A 17939-nucleotide genomic window follows, 5' to 3' on the forward strand; every position below is an offset into this window, starting at 1 on the left:
AGAATGTGGTTCCAGCCTCATTATGCTTCATGATGGTGGAACATGTGGCCATTGTGGAACATTTTTTTTAACTTAGAAAAGAAGCAGCAAGTGCCACAAAGCCAAACACCTGTCTCCTGGGAACCGTAATAGTTTTCATGTTTGCTTGGCTAGCACTCAGCAGGATTCCTATTTCTTTTTGCCAGTTCTTGACAGCACAGAAACAAGCATGGAATGAGACATTTGAACCTTTATAACATGATTTTCAGACGTTCATTGGAAGTAGTCTATCACAGAGGCTTTAACTGATTTTACTGAGTGTATTCACAATCTCCCTTTCTCCCTCAGACAGTGATTCCTGATTGCCGCCTTCCTGTCTACACGCTTGTCCACTTCTAGACACGAGAATCATCATGTCTCAGATTCAAGAGAATCCAGAGGGCACAGCTGTCCAAGGCGAGATCTTCGAGGAGACCCAGGGCCTTGAAGTTGCACAGGTCCCCAAGGAAGCGGAGGAGTCATGTTCCTCCCCTCATCCTCTGGTGCCTACCAGCCGGAAAGGCGAGACCTGGAAGGAGACCAGAGACCTTAAGGTTGCACAGGTCTCTGAGCATGTGGAGGAGACAGGTTCCCCTCATACTCTAATGCCTAGTAGCCCTGAAGGTGAGATTTACAAGGAGACCCAGGGCCTAGAGGTTACAGAGGTCTCTAAGGATGTAGAGGAACCATTTTCCTCCTCTAATCCTCTGTTGCCTAGCAACAAGAAGGCCGATCCTATAGATGAGACACCCAGTACTTCTTGGGGTCCTGAGAGTTGTTCTGCCTCTGCAGTTGCTGCTGCAGCCTCATCTGCTGAGGGTCCCAGTAGGCAACAAGCACAGGTTAGTCCATTTAACATAGTGCAGGGTATCCCATTTAACTTAGCACCTCTGCCAATTATGCAGTGTGTACCTGATGATCCTATAAGTAGGAAAGTAGATTTCATGGTGAATTACATGCTCTACAAGTACCAGGTGAGAGAGTTAATGAGCATGGAAGATATGATAAGAACTGTCATCAGAGAAGATGAGAGTCACTTCCATGAGATCCTTTCTCTAGCTAATGATCGCATGGAGATGGTCTTTGGCCTAGAGGTGAAGAAAGTAGATCCTATCAATCATTTTTATGGCCTCTTTATTAAATTAGGCCTCACTTATGATGGCATGCACCATCATGAGTATTCCTTTCCGAAGACCGGTCTCCTAATACTTATCCTAGGTGTGGTCTTCATGAAGGGCAATCGTGCTACTGAAGAGGAGATATGGAGAGTGCTGAATCCAATGGGAATCATTGCTGGGGTGCCGCATTTCCTCTTTGGGGAGCCCAGGAAGCTTGTAACTGAAGAGTTTGTGTGGGAGCAATACCTTGAGTGCCAGCCAGTGCCCAATAGCTTTCCTGTGAGATACGAATATGTGTGGGGTCCAAGAGCTCGTGCTGAAACCAGCAAAATGAAAGTTTTAGAGTATGTGGCCAAGATTCATGGGGTACACCCCAGTATTTTCCAGGCTCAGTACCAAGAAGCTTTGTTAGAAGAAGAGGAGAGAACACTTGCTATGCTTTTAGATAGAGCTGCCTCCAGTTCGATGGTGGCTGAAAGCTCTAGTGCCATACCCAGCAGGTTCCCCCCACGCTAGGACAGTCAAAGATAGACTGTTCCTGCATAATTTTCATGACCAGCATGTTCCCCCACCTTAGGAAATTCAGAGATAGACTGTTCCTGCATGCTTTTAAAAGAGTTTTCAGTTGACAAAATGTAAGCCATGGCTTGATCTAGAGAGCAGAGTAGCTATGTAGTACTTTTCTGTATTTGTAGCATGCCTTTTTTCTTTCATTGTTTGCCTTTCTGTTACTCAGCTGTTTCAAATTTTCCATTTAATGCTGTTCATGGATTTAATAATAAGAACTTTGCTGTGGTAGAAAACTAATTCAGAAATCCATCTATCTGTATCTGGAGTTACATAACCTAGTTTTGCAAAGCTTTCAACATTAAAATACCTGTGGTCTGATGTTTTTCCTTGTAACTTTTTCTTTCTTAATGACATATAGAGAATTGCTTAACTTTATAGTTTTTAGAGCAATAAATTTAAGAAATTTTACATCATGCTTACTGTCTCATTTATTACCCAAACTTTATTTGATCTACTACTATTTTGTAATAATTATTTTATTTTATTAGGATGCTAAAGTAAGCAACACTTAGTCCCTTCCCTTATCAATGTATTGATAATGGTAGGCTATCTTTGAATACTTAAAGGACAAATGAAATATAGTGTTTATAGATGAATGCATCCTTATGAATCCATTAAATATAAATGTTCTAAGAAAGGTAAACATGACAGTGGTAAGGTGAACTACTTGAGACTGTTAATTTTAAGTTAAATTTTGAGGGGAAGAAAGTTGTGTAGTGAACAAGGTTGAGACCAGCACATGATGTGCCTCAGAATTGACCCAAAAATTTGAGTGCAAAACTCCCAGTTACATTGAGATCATGATTCTTGAAGACCCCATCTTCACACAGAAAGTCAGAAAGTGTTCTTCCCTAGCCACACTACTTTGTAGTTGAATGTAGCTCATAAACTTGGGCTTTATGCTACAAATAAGCTCCAGGACCTTTCTGAGCATACATGAGATGAAGAAGCCACTGGATTGGCATTCATTATCCAAGGCTTATTAAACCAGAAACCACTCTTTTAAAAGATATTTTAAATGGGTGATTTTTGAGTATTTTAACTGAAAACATTTAAGAAATGCTTAAAATTTTAATAAAGATGGAACTAAATACTGATGGTTTGTATGAAGGTGAGGAGTCCGTTCTTGTCAAAACTTGCAGGAATTTTTAGCTGCATCACTGCAAAATAAACCCACATTATTAAAGAATAAAACTCTCAGGGAAAAATTACTGATGTCATTTGTTTAGTAGTATTAGGTTTTGGTGAAGTTCCATTTCCTACAGCACTTCATTTTGTGAGAATATATTTTAAAAAATTAAACAACATAAACTGGTAGTGTCAGTGGTCAATATCATTACAGTAATACCTGCCATATTGGTAGATATATATGTTGCTAAGTGCTATGCCTGAGGTTTAATTACTTGTAAATATTCTTACATGGTAGAACTTACACTGATTAACTTTTTCATCAATGTGACCAAATATATGTAACAGAAACTACATTAAGGCAATGTTTATTTGGGCTTATGGTTTCAAGGGATTTTAGTCCATCTTACCAGGGAAGGTATAGTAGAGTCAGTGTCCATGGTTGTCAGGAAAATGATTTACCAGGAAACGGAGAACTACATCAGTACTAGTGCCAAGCTATAACCTCGAAAATAATCTATTTCTGCCAGAGGTCTCACCTCTGAATGGTTTCACGGTGTTTCAAAATGACATCACTAGCCAGTGAACAAGTGCTCAAAACATGAGGCAGTGGGTGACATTTCAGATTCAAACCATCATCGGACTTATAAGACTCATTTTCAAATTGAAAGTCTAAGATTCATAGAACTTGGTAATGTGCCTTGAGTTGACAGGTCTACTATGTAAAATAAGTGAGACTAAACTTCTAGTTTAATTCTTCTAGAGCTTTCTCTATATTACTTCTTCAGTCATTTGCTTCTTCATTCACTTTTTGTGTTTTTCATTGGGTCTGTATTCTGAAGGGCTAAAATTATGTGGAAAGAAGATAAAATGATAATCAAAATATGAAGATTTAATTCTGAGCTCAATAACCTATAGTCTTTCCCTTTGTGTCAGTGGTTCTGAGAGCTGACTTTGAAGTGGCTGACAAGCTTTGTCCAGATTCCACTATTTGGTGTGTTATAATACCCTTGTCCTGCTTTTCAGTGGACTGTCTCATTGAAATTTGAGGCCAACCTGCTGACCAACTAGTTTTATTTATCCTCTTCTAAAGATAACACACTGTCCACAGTAGAACAGACGTCCCAGAATAACCTGACTAACTTTAGAATTCCTCAGAGAGCATTATCCTATATCCCATGCCCAAAGGTCATTTGTGTATTGCAGTTTGGTTCTGACTATCACCAAGTATTGATTATTATTCTGTTACTGTGATAAAACACAATGATCAATGCAACTTACAAAGGAGAGTTTATTTTGCTTACAGTTCCAGAGGACTAAGTCATCATGGTGGGAAAGCATTGCAGGAGGCAGCGGAAGCAGGAAGCTAAGGCCCACATCTTCAAGCAGACACAGGAAGCAAGGAGAGACAAATTCAAAATGGAGTGGGGGTAACTCTCAAAACCTGTCCATATCTTCCAGCATAGACACACCTCCTAAAGTTTCAATGGCCCTCTCCAAACAGCCTCACCACCTGGGAATCAAGTGTTCAAATACTTAAGCATATGAAGGACATTCTCATTCAAATTATCACATAAACTCAAGATCACATAATGCAAAATACATCTAGTCCAACCTTAACAGTGTCCATAGTCTTTAACAGTCCCAACACTATTCAAAAGTCCAGAGTCTAAAGTCTCTTCTGAGACTCAAGGTAGTCTCTTAACTGAAATCCCAGTAAATTAAAAAAAAAGTCCAAAGCCAAGTACATGCATCTAATATACAATGGCACAAAATACAAAGTCCCATTCCTAAAGGGAGGAATGAGGCCACAGTGAGGACATAAGGAACCAAAGCAAGATCAAAAATCAGCAGAGAAAACAGCAAATTCTGTAGCTCCATGTTCAGTGTCTGAGACCTTTTAGATGTCTCTACCCTTCCACGTTTGCTTCCTGCAACATGTATCTCTTTCTTGGGCTGGTAAGACTCCCTGTATTCACTTCTCCTTGGCAGATGTTTCATGGCTGTGGCATCTCCAACATCTAGGAGTCTCCAATGCCAACAGGTCTTCACCTTCACAATGTCACACAGTGGCTTCTCAGGGCCTCTTGATATGTCAGGGCCTTCTTTACTAGGTATACCCCTGCAAAACAGTGCCTGGCCTCAGCAACTCTCTGAAACTACAGAAGAACAAATGATCCTCTCTTGTATCTTTTATGCCTCTAAAACTAGTACTATGAACAGGACACTGCCTAGTTAGGCTGCCAGCTTGGGATGAATCTTGGCCCCCTGGGATCATATTGTTAGCACCTTTTATATGTTGTGGTGTTCTAGGAGCAGAAAATTCCTTAGGCCTTTTCCTTTAACAAGTTGGAAATTTGGGGGATTGGGTCTTGCCTTGAAGGTACTCTTTCCATTGTTCACATGCAAATCTGGAAGGCCCTCCTTAATGATGCCAATATCTTTATCAGAGTTTCTATATTAGTCTCCATCTGTTTCAAAAAGAAGCTTTTTGATGAATGGTGAGTGGCACTCTCATCTGTAAATATAAGGATACGTGTTTAGAATACAGTAAGAAATTATGTTGATGTAGGGGTGTTTCACTAAATCTTCCCCTCCAAGCTGGGAGACCTGCCCTCACTCAGGGTCTCCTGGTCCTGACACAGACTGACAAAAGTGGCATAATACATTCTATTTGGGTTTTGTATAGTTTATACGATGCCCGGGAAAGGGGATGACTTACAAAAACATGGATTTGCATAGGCTTTTCTTTCCCATATTTGAGGCATGTGCTATCCCACCCATGGTCTCTGTGCTCTGTTCCAAAAATGGCAACTACTCCATTCATGGCTCTGCTCAAAAGTCGACAACCAAACAGAAATCCTGTGGCTTTCCAACAACCACACAAAATGGCAAGAGTGGCCTGGTGGTCTTCTCGACTTATATATCTATTGCCCCTCTGCTTCATGCAGCTAAGGTCAACGGATTGGATGGGAGAGGTAATGAGCTTGACTCCTTCTGTAGAGTGTGGGAAGGAGGTGGGACCATTGCTTGTCATCATAGGGTAAGAGGAAATTCAGGGTCACAAGAGGTGTGACGAAAGTTGTGTTTTCTCTAGAATCTATTACCCCTACAGCTATTTGTATGTGGCTATGCTCCTTCCCATGAGGTCCTTCCCATAGAACAGGCCTTAAGTCCAATTAGACAGCTGTTGTTTACCCTCAAGATAAAAGTGATACTATTGTACCAGCAGAAATTATTTGCTGGCCTGGTCGCTCTTATATTTTGTAGAGTGTACAGCTGGGTGAAATCATTGACTGGTTCTCTCCCTTGGCAGTTTGCATAGTATCTTCTGATACTATAGAAGCTAGGCTTTAAGGAGGAGACTTCCAGATAAGTTCCAACTTGATTGCTCCATGTTCTGTGTCAAAAGTATATCCTACCTTCAGTGATATGCTTTCTTTATTCATGAGACATGACACTAGATAGGTTAACTAGGCTCCAGCAAATAGACACTTACCAAAGGACATCTGGGGACACAAACTTACAGGTCTTAACTTGTATGACAGAGTACAATACATGCCCTTGGGGACTATAAAAAGGGTGCAGGTAAGAGAGGGTTCCTAATATGATCAAAATATATTCTATGAAATTCACAGAAATACAATAGAAAAGAAAAAGATAAAACATGTCAATTTTTTAAAATTGTTCAACATCTTTATTCATCAGGGAAATGTAAATTAGAACCACAAATGGCCAGCATGAATAGAGTAAGGGACTACAGAATGATTTTCCCTGAATTGGATACTTATATAAAACTTCTGCCTCCAAAGGTACAGGGATCATTGTAGAAGAGGTGGCAGAAAGACTGTAATACCCAGAGCTGCTGGATGACCATGAGAATACAGATTTATCAAGACAGATAGAAGCTACTCATAGGAACTCATAGAAATGGTAACAGCATGTACTAGTACCATGTAAGTACTACATGTAAGTTCTATCCAGACGAAATCCCAGCATAGGGGGCTAAAAAGATGGTTCAGTGATTAGGAGCATGGATTACTCTTACAGAGGACTTGAAGTTGATTCCCAGCAGCTGACAACTGCTTGTAACTCCAGTTCCGGAGGATCCGGTGCCCTCTTCTCTCCTCCTTGGATCCAACTCATATACTTACATACATGCAGGCAATGCACTCATACACAAAAATTATATATATATATATATATATGCGTGTGAACATATATATATATATATATAGAGAGAGAGAGAGAGAGAGAGAGAGTACATGAAGTTGCATCAGGGTAATAAAGGTGCTATAGATAAGGAAGGTGATCTAGATACAATAAAAATATATGAAATACACCAAAATTTAAAAAAGAAATATAATTACTTCATCTCTCTTGAGTTAAGAAAAACTGAATTTCAAAATATGTAACAAGTTTTAAAAAAAATTATATTTGATATGAGCTATATTTCTATAGTTTTAGTTATTCTTCCCCATACTGCTCTACCATTCTCTCCTATCATCCACCCCATATATCTTTTCTTTTTCCATTATTCTCTTTTTCCTCTTTATAGCACTGCACTCTGTCTCCCCTACCTTAAAACCCTCACCCCTGGGCAGTTATTAGTTTGCTGACATCTTTGTATTTTGCAAATGAAACACATATGCCTAAATATTCAAGGATAATATCTACAAATGAGATAAAACATGCAATGTTTGTCTTTCTAAGACTGAGCTACTTCACTGAGGATTGCTTCCATTTCATAATTTCTTTTATCAGCTGAATAGTGTTCCATTGTGTAATATATCACATTTTCATTATCCATTCATCAATTGATGGACATACAGGCTTTTTTTTCATTTCCTGACTGTTGTGAATAGAGTAGCAATGAATGTGGACAAGCAAGTGTCTCTTTAGTAGAACATAGAGACTTTGAGGAATATGCTCAGGAGTGGTATAGCAAGATCATATAGTAGATCCATTTCTAGCTTTTTAAGTGTGGTTGTAGCTAAACCAAAACTGGAAGTCTAAAATTGGCTTAGGCTATATTTTGTTGAGAAGTTGGGAACCACCCATCTAACTTTTTATTTCACATCAGAGAAAACACTGAATTTTCTTATTTTTGAAATATTATACTCATCTATCTTGTTATGTTACTCTACTAAGTGACCAAAATTTTCTACAAGCTTTGAAGTAGAAAATTACTATACTCCATATCTCCCAATGTATTACAAAATATTGTGTATATTACAAACTTCATAACTGTTTATTAACTTTACTTTCCTGATGTTCATCTCTATTCTCAAAGGAATCAAATATATTTGCCAGAAACAAAATTTTAAATCCCCCTCAGGATTTTTTAATTAAAGCTTTAGATGAAACTGTGAATTCATGCTAGCTGTACAGTCCTGCTGGGAGGATTCTGCATGAACAGTTAAAACTGACATATCAACTCATCCAGCTGGTCTCCCATTTACAAAGGACATAAGAAAAAATACCATTATTGACTGCAGTAATGAATTACACAATGCACAAATGTTTACAAGGGTTAAAAATCAATGTTTATTTGTCAAGGAAAATTAAAGAGTGACATTTTAAATTTCTGCCACTTTAATGTTGTTAGAAAACAGTTGACAAAATGCAAAAGCATTTTGAGTAGTTTATAGACTCTGCATAACTCCTTGTTAGGTTAGCTATCATTTTTTCCATTCATCAAATCCTGTGCAAGTCTGGGTTTAGCTCTAAATATTTATTCACTAGAGTTGAAAATTTTATCAATACATACTCTTGTCTTTTCCATTCTCCCAGTTTATGTATATATTCTTAAAAGGTAAATAGATTATTTATTATAAAACCAAATTTTTCAAATGAACCAAAAGGCTATAAAATTATAACTTGGAGACTAGAATGCAATGAAATATGCTATTGCTTTTGGGACATTCATGCATATACTTAGCTTAAAATCTGCTAAATAAAAACTTTTCTTTTTGCTACTAAGTCAGAAAATGATAAAACATATATATGAACCTTATTCCATTATTTAAAACATTCTAAGAATAGTGATAACAAAGCACCAAAGCTTCATTCACATGGTTTTTGGCACCTTGACCTCTAAGAACACTTTCTTATTATTCACTTTGGTATATAGATCTACACAGCTTTCAGTGAAGTAGATTTATATGCAGTCATATTTCAGTTTTCATGCTATAATAACATTCTATGAGTGTTTGTTTTGAATAAATCATTGAAATTTATAAACAAAGAAACAATTCAAAAGATTAAGCTAATAAAGAAAGCTAATAAAACATTTGTAGAATACATATTATAAAGTTACTCAGTTGTATTTCCATGTTAAATCTAATTCACAAATTTTTTATGATAATCAATTATGTGGATGCTATTTAGTGCCATAGAGTTATTTATTTTATCTCTAAAATTAGAAGCAAACTCACTTCTGAACTTTAATAATCATTTTTATCAATTCATCCAGAATACTCACATGGTATGTTCCAGATCAGATGCATATTACCATTTACTTAAAATATAAATTATGACCACATTAATGTCACACATTGTATGATGAAAGTCAGATTAAATATCCTATTTACAAATGTAGAAGATGGTCTGGGGATGAAAGTCAGTCGGAGACTGCTTGTTTAACATGTATAAAGCCCTAGGTTCAGTCCCCAGCATGGGGGGGGGAGGATTAAAGAGGTTCCCACATATGGAGAAGGCATTATACTAGAAAAGGAATACATAGAAGTTCATTTTTCCTTGCTTATATACAGGAGCATGAAGCAAATGCCTGACTTCCTTCTGGAAATGAAGGCCAAAATTCTTTGCTTACAGAGTACAGAGATATGAAATATAAATATGCCATTCTTAGTAGCAGATAAAGCCTTTCAAAAGTACAATAAATATACCATTCTTAGCAGCAGATAAAGCCTTTCAAAAGTACAATATTTCATGAAAATATGAATGGATAAAAATTATGTGTCTTAAAAATAGATATGTAAACATTAAGGCTAACTGCACCAAAAATTTCCTGTGATTAAAAGAGACATATGGAAGGAATGCTTGGCACAAAGCATTTATGACAAGGTTAGAGTAAGCACTGATGGTGTGGCCATGAGAAAATATTAGTCCAGCCTTACCTCCAATGGTTTCAGTGGAAAAGATATGAGAACAAAACATGCAAACACATAAATAAATATAAACTCTGAAGGTGAAATTCTGAATTACAAAGCCCCTAGTAGATCTATCACACTTTAGGGCTGGTTCCACTCAGGAATATTTGGGAACCCACATTGGACTTGATGGGGGAACAAAACCATGAAGGTGGTTGGTTAGGGAGGTAGGGGGTGGATCTGGGAGGAGCTGAGGAATGGGAGGAAAATTGAGATCAAACTGCATTGTATGAGTTTGTCAAAATATTTAATAAAAATATTTTTTTAATTCTTATTTTTGGAAACATTTTGTTGAAGCCAAAGTAATTTTTGCAACTTGACTTAATTGAAATCCAACTCTCTGCCAAGGCAATTTACAAGGTAGAATTAACATCATTTTTCCTAACCAGTACTCATCACCTTCTTCCATGGGACTCAAATATGTGACCCATGAAGAACCTAAAATAGAATTGGGTATTAATGAAGAAAATTAAGTATGAGTGTACTTGTTTCATTTCTGTTACTCTTATAAAATATCCTGACAGAAAGCAACTGAAGGAACAGAGTTTATTTTAGCTTATAATTCTAGGTTATAGCCTCTCACCATGAGGAAATCAAGATAGGAACTTCAAACACCTAATCACATCACATTCACAATCAAGACGAGAGAAAGTGATTCACGCATGCTCACTTGTTTGATTTATTTTGCCTAGCTCAATTTCTCTACTTATACAGTTCAGGACCCCTTGCCTAGGGAATATTGCCTCCACAAATGGGCTGTGTCTTTCCACATAAATTAATTTAGTTAATAAAAACCCCTACAGACAAGCCCCCAAACCAACTTTCATCAAAATTCTCTTCCCAGATAATTCCAAGTTTTCTCAAGTTGATAATTAAACATAAACATTACACTCTGTTAGATTTAGGAGAGCATAAAAGGTTAAAGTTTAGAAATAAGAATTAAACCCAGACCTGTAACAAGCAAGGAATGTGTTCCTTTATTCAAGGCAATACAGCAAAGGGCCTTGCCATGGGAATCATGCATTTGCATTAAAGGGAAGGACAGTTTCCACTTTTATAGGCATTTTGCTGTACCTAGCTTCAGAATTTCACTCGGTGCCAAGGTCTGCTGGCCTTGGGTGATATAGGGTCTCTATCCAAAGATTATTTTCTCAGGCAGGGCATGCAAGTTATCTGTGGTATTAAAGGAGAGGTTGGCTCTATAAACAGTCTCCCTTTGTCCAGGGAGTGACCAGTTGATAAGGCTTGAACAAGGCCAGGCTGCCAATTTAGGGCCAATTAACCACTTTAAGGGATTTATGGTCTTATGGCCTTCCCTAATGACGCTTATGGCTCTTCTTCAGTTCACACATTCTATCATATTCCACCTCTTTTTCACTTGACACACATCATTTTAAACCATAACCTTCCACTCATCATCCACAAATTCTTATTTTGGGTTTATAATATAAAATACAATCCAAATTTAAATGTCTAGTCTTTCTAAAAGTCTAAAGTGTACTAACTGTCAAAACAATTTCCAATATTTAATTACAGAGTAACATTCTTATTCAAAAAAGGAAGTATCAAGGCATCACATGGATCAATTAGGTAAAAATAAAATAATGATAATAAACCCAAAATCTATCAGGGCAATTATCAAAAATCTGTAAGTCCCCTGTATACTCTCCAGTCTTATTAGTCCATCTCTCAACTTTCACTATGATTTTTAATTACAGTACCTTATTCATTTCATGTTGTATATGAGGTTTATGAAATGCTATGATAACTTATCATAAACATGCCACATGCCAAAAGAGAATGGTGTAAAAACTGTGTATTTCTGGTCTTAATTGACATTCTGTTTCAATGTGCATTATTAGAACATAGATCTTGTGCTCAAAAAACAGTTCTGTTGGAAATGAATTTCATTCGTAGAAACAGGGACAACACAAAAGATAAGAGCAGGGCTTCGTGAAGGTGTTTCTATAACAATATCAGGTGTTTCTATAACAATATCTCTCCCGAGGTCCAGTGGATGGCCCTACACCCATGAGTGAGTGTATTTGCAACAAAAATTAGACTCAGGTGGTTATTGAAAAAATGAAGGCAGAGTTGGGAAGGATGTGGATGCGGGCAATGAATCCGGTAAGGATGAAGGGAAGGAGTAGGAGATGAATGTGATCAAAATGCATTGTAGAGCATTCTCAAATGGTAAAATAGTCTATTAAATCTATTTTTGTTTAATTTAAATATTTTGCTTGTCTGAACAATCTACCCAAGGGTGTTGAATCAAAAACAACTTAAAAGAAAAGATGAACATTGCTATAGAAGTTTGATGATTTAGCCATTAACATTGACTTTCATTCATGATCTTCAATTTTACTTATAAGGCTGATAAACCAAAATACAGAAGAAAAGATGCTGAATCAGTCCTTTGAAATTGCTATTCATTGTGAAATGCTCTACCACCACCATCACCATTCACAACTGCTTGCTATCCATCTAGCTTTAAGTGAAGTTTCAGAATCAATGAAATGATTTTGAATGTATATACTTATTTAAAAGAAAGGTTTTTTTTCCTATTTTTGTGCTTTTATTACCAATATTGTATACTTTTTTTAAATTTATTTTAATTAAAAGAAGCATTTCATTTCAACAGCATTAACCTATTCAATAACATTTTTCTGAGCTAGGGTACATCTCTTTCAAAATTGGCTGTACATTTCTAGGTTTACAGATGAATTATTATGCTTATATAATCTTTTACTCATTATAAACTCTATAAGACATAAAATTAAATGAGGTTCCAACGTTTAAAAAAGATCTCCACTTCGTTGTCAAAACACACAGTTTCATAAAGAAAAATTCATTCCAAGCCTGTCGACATTGAGACGTTTTCACATGCATTTCTAATCTCTATATACATGACTATCACTGGTCACAGTCACCCACCTTCTGAGCTCCTCGGCATCTGAGCATGAATACAAACTCGTCAGATAGACAGCCTTCCTCTCCCACTAGAGCCTCCATACTCTGCTATTTTTATTCTATCATTTAGTTATGATTATTAGAAGTCAACATTCTAAGTTTGTTTGACTATGTATGTCTACCCAAGTATTTTCCCACTAAATAACTAATAACAAGCTTAATTGCATATATCATAAAATAATTGCATTTGTATATCTGTCTTTATAATAGCTGGAATATTGTTGAGTCAATTTAAAGAACAAGTGAATTTTAACACCACCAGTGTTTATCACAATGTAGCTCTTCTGTTACATTGTAACAGACAAGAAGTACTCCATGATGTGCAAGAACAGCAAACTTTTGTTAGTTATGGCAAGATTTATAATTTCGGTTAGAGCCATTTAATTCACTATAATAATGTATTTTTTACTCATTCATGTTTCAACCTGCTTGAATGAAGAGGAAATGAAGTTGAATTAAAGCTACTGCTCTGGATATTATAGTAACATTGTGGTATCTGCAGCCCCCAAAGCCACTGTTATCTAGAAAATGAACATTTCTAAGCTAAGCGCTAATGAACTAATTTACTCTGAAATGGCTAAATTTGATGTCAACTTGCCTAAGTCCATCCACATGTACATCTCCCAATAATTTCAGCATGAATGAGTATGATCTGAGGACTCTTATTTAGTCTATCTTAAGGTCCATAAATGCTGTGTAGAAATGTGTGTCTACTTATCACTCTTGAATAAATATCTGTTTTCTCATTTATTATGATATTTGTTACATTACTCAATAATCCAGTATAATCAGAAAATACTACAATTTTAGAAAAATATTTGAATAACCTGAAAATGCCTTAGTACAGAATTTCACAATTTTAAAACATTACAATTAATATCTATCAATAATATTTTCTTTTGTTAGTTTTGTTTTTGTTTATATATTTTAATACTTCTATTGTTTTGAGGATTTCATGTAATGTATTTTGATTATATTTGTATTTTCTTCCTTCCTCTGCACTCCCACCTTACAACCTCTCCTGACTTCATGTCTACTGTCATTATTTGTCTTTTTTTGGTGGGGAAAGGAAACAGTATATTTCAACTTAATTTTCCAAGTGATAATCCATCACTGATGGAACCTAAGGCTGGAATTTAAGAAAGGCAGGAACCTGGAGGTAGGAACTGAAGCTCAGGCCACTGAGGAATGTTGCCTACAGGCTTGATTCTCTCTGACCTCTGCTCAGCCTTCTTTCTTATGAAACCCAGGATAACCAGCACAATGGTGGCACCACCCCCAGTAGCCAGGGCCCCCTTAAATCATTCAACAATCAAGAAAATTCACCCCAGACATTTCCATATGCCAATCCAATGGAGGGAATTCTTCAGTTGAGCTTCCCTCCTCTCAGGTGTCTCTAGTTTGTGTCAAGTTGACAAAAACCAACCAGCACACCATTTGTGAAATAAGCACCAACACTCAAATGATATTAACTCCAACTTACAAATTCAAATATTGTAAACACATTTTTGGAAATGCCTAGTTTTTTGTATGTCTATGAATTTTCTAAGTTTAAATTTTCTCTATTGTTTCTTCAATGTATAATTTTTATTGAATTTTTGTACATTATAAACATCTTAATCATAATTATATTCCCCTTCTCTCTCTGAACAACACTATAGGCCCCAACTGGGTTTCATGCATTTTGTCATGTATGTTAAGACCTACAGAGTCAAGTTTGTGTACCCAGATGCCCCTTGGTGAGAGTTCATCACTGGAATCTAGTCAGCCGATCTAGAGTCACTCACTTGAAGAATATTAACTCTCCTTCACCCAGCAGTAATCAGCTGCCAATAGTCCTTCAGCTAAGGTTTGGGCCTCCTGCTCATTCCCCCAGTTCTATGGTAGATTTTTGCCTGATTGAGTTTGCATGGGTCTTGTGCATCCTGCCATCATTGCTCTAAGTTCATATGAGCAAGTTCTCGGAGGCCTGAAAGACTCTGTTTCCTTATGATCATGCACCAATCCTGTTTCTTACAGTCTTTCTGCACTCCATTCTGAAATGCTTCCTGAGTCCTGGGTGAGTGAGATTTAATAGAGGACACCTATCCAGGTACATGTACTCTGTGGTCACCCTATGTTGCATGAGGAAGCTTTTCTGTTGAGAGTTGAGGAATGCATTAGTGCTCTCTACTCCCTGATTTGCTATGTTCCCTGAACCTTAGGTGTAGAGGTTTCACTGTAGCTGTGTCACTTAAGGCTGGGAATCTCAGACACTCATTCTCTGTGTTTGGCCAGTTGTGGAACTCTGTAACTCATCATCTGTTGAAAAATGAAGCTTCGTTGATGAGAGGTAAATGATATACTTGTCTGTAAATATAGGAATACATATTTAGCATACAGTACAAAATTACATATGTTAGATATGTGACAGAGGTAGGGCTTTCTCTAGGATCTATGACCTCTCTAGCCATGTTTTTTTTTTGGCTATGTTTACAGTGCCACACATGAGTTGCCTTTAATTGAGAGGGCTTTAAGTCCAATTAGATAGCTGTTGATTACCTCCAAGATAAATAAACATGCCACTATTGCAACCTTGTTGTTTGCTGTACTAGTCATTGAGGTGGTTATTAGGCCTTGAAGCTGGGGTTGGACCATCAATCTACTAAAAATATACATACAATGTCTAAACATGAGAGCACATGTATACCTGAATGCTGTGTAACAAGAAACAGTGCCACACAGTACCAGTGTGCTTCAATTTGTTTTTTTTTTTAAACGAGCTATTGAATCTCACCTGTGTTTCCAAAATGCTCTTGTGTGGGGGTTCTTGATGTCTATTCTAATGGAGAGATATTTGTAAACAAATAACATATAAAAATGTCAGAGTTGACTTTACAAGCTATTAAACTATATCTATCAGCACTGTGTTATGATAGAATCTCTCTGATAGAATCCTTGATTAGAATATATTTCCTCAACCATCTGTTCATATCACCAAAATCTCACCCTGAAATGTGTGCTGTTTGGTTAGGGTAAGAATAAATAAAGCATATAGTGTTGTTGACTATAAAATATGGTCATAGAGGCTATATGGTGACACCTAAGTCAGAAAATATTAACAAGAAATCAGATGGACTAAAATGAATCACCAAAGGAATTTGAGGAGTCAGAAAATGATCTAATAGCATTTCTAAATGGAATGCTCTTTGCCAACAAGTTGCAAATTCACCAAAACTTCAAATTCAGTTGTGAATATTGGCAAAGAGAATAGGAAGGACATGAGAAAGGAAGAATGACAAAAGGATCTTAGGGGTGAATACTATCAAAGATCATGATGCATACGAATGAAGATATTGTCATTGGCATTATTATTGCATACAAAAAGTGTATAGTGATAAAAAGAAATTAGTATGGGCATGCTGCCTCAGCAGGTAAAAGCATTTTCCACCAAGCCAGACAAATTTCGTTTTCTACGTGAGACCCATAAGATGAAAGGCGAGAACTGATTCCCTCACATTGTCCACAAACCTCCACACATGCAACATGGCATTCAAACACACACACACACACACACACACACACACACACACACACACAAACATAAACACAAAAATTAATTGATGTAGATAAATCGCTCAATCAATTAGAAAAGAAAAATAACTAGTAAGTAGATATTCCTAGCACAGCAAAAGAAAACCTTAGCTTTTGCTGAGACTAAGTGACAGTTGAGAGCTCAACTCTAAACAGAACATTTACACCGTTCCATCTAAGGCTCAGGGATTCCCTGGAGAACAGTGGGTAGGAAGAATGTAAGAACTGGAAGTCAGGGTTGAAGGGCTGCAAAACACCATCTTCTAGACATGACAATACCATTGTAATGATGACTCCTAGCAACTGTGGTTACTTGCTCTGGGCCTACACAGCACTGGCCCTGCCAATAGTCAGTCATGGATGAGGCAGAGACCTGTGGAGTCCTACCACTCCTGATGAACAATTGGCTACCAACAGATTCTGAGAGACAAGAAGTCATTATCTTCAATTGTGTATCTCCTTGTGAGCCAACCAGGCTCCAGTTGGGCCCTGCTTAAAATCAACAGGTAACAAAACAAAAAGGCACAAATAAGGAAAAGGTATTTGTAAGGAAGCAGGGTGGTAGATGAGGCTGTGAAGAAGATAAGAGGGGATGGGGGTAAGAATAATCAGAATGCATTATATATTAAATCATTAAAAATAATTGCAATTAATGAAAATATTATTTAATATTTCAAAGTTGTGTGATCTTACTCAAGATATTCCCATTTCATGGAAGTCCAATGATAGGAAAATAGACAAACTTTAGGTATGCTATATTGTTTTATGCTAGGAAATGAAGAAAATCTATCCAAAATATCTCTTCTTAATATCAGTAAGACATTCTACCTGACTTCTATAACCCAAGAAAATGATTCCTAAATCCTAAATTCCAAAGGAACAGCAGATTGCCAAGGAGCAGCTTAGGTTCCATATGTCCCCATGAACAACTTTATAATCATATAAATAATCTTCTTACACACGTTTTGATATGATCTTACGGATGGCAGTGCCTTCTCTCACAGATAACAAAATAAAAATGTACACTGTTTGTATTTTGTCATTTATTTTCAAACAATTTAAAAAAATCAAAGAACTGGTCAGGTATACAGTAGGAAATGATTTAAGGCTGAAAGTGTTTGCAAATCTTGTAAAACATGAAAGCCATGCTTTTCACACTGAGTACAGTCTATATAACACAGCAGGATCTTACATGTTCTTATAAGATAAAAATTATTTAAAATGTCATGGGACATGGCATTTTAGTAATAGAAAAGTGAATTTAGGTCCTTCCCATTGATGCTCCTTTCTATTAGTAGCAGGAAACTGGTATAACATTCAAGGTACTAGAAAAGGTCTCATTCCCATGTCTGCAAGCACTTAGGTGTTTATTTAAAAATTCAGTTGGAGA

The 17939-nt window shown here is 36.7% G+C and overlaps 1 protein-coding gene across 1 annotated transcript; it reads left to right on the plus strand.

The window, feature by feature from the left end:
* The first annotated feature begins 392 nt into the window (after window positions 1–392).
* On the plus strand, window positions 393–1652 carry LOC103730170 (melanoma-associated antigen B16). Its single transcript, XM_029561229.1, has 2 exons — window positions 393–572; window positions 693–1652. Exons 1-2 carry the CDS (start codon window positions 393–395, stop codon window positions 1650–1652), a joined length of 1140 nt encoding a protein of 379 aa, XP_029417089.1.
* Window positions 1653–17939: the final 16287 nt, after the last annotated feature.

Source organism: Nannospalax galili, unplaced genomic scaffold, assembly GCF_000622305.1.
Source record: "Nannospalax galili isolate Female #2095 unplaced genomic scaffold, S.galili_v1.0 scaffold1733, whole genome shotgun sequence".
NCBI lineage: Eukaryota > Metazoa > Chordata > Mammalia > Rodentia > Spalacidae > Nannospalax > Nannospalax galili.

Excerpts from the sequence above, each read along its gene's own strand:
- LOC103730170 (XM_029561229.1), top strand. The coding sequence starts at position 393 with ATGTCTCAGATTCAAGAGAATCCAGAGGGCACAGCTGTCCAAGGCGAG. Across the intron at positions 573-692 it reads AGGAGACCAGAGACCTTAAG|GATGTAGAGGAACCATTTTC; the intron begins GTTGCACAGGTC and ends GAGGTCTCTAAG.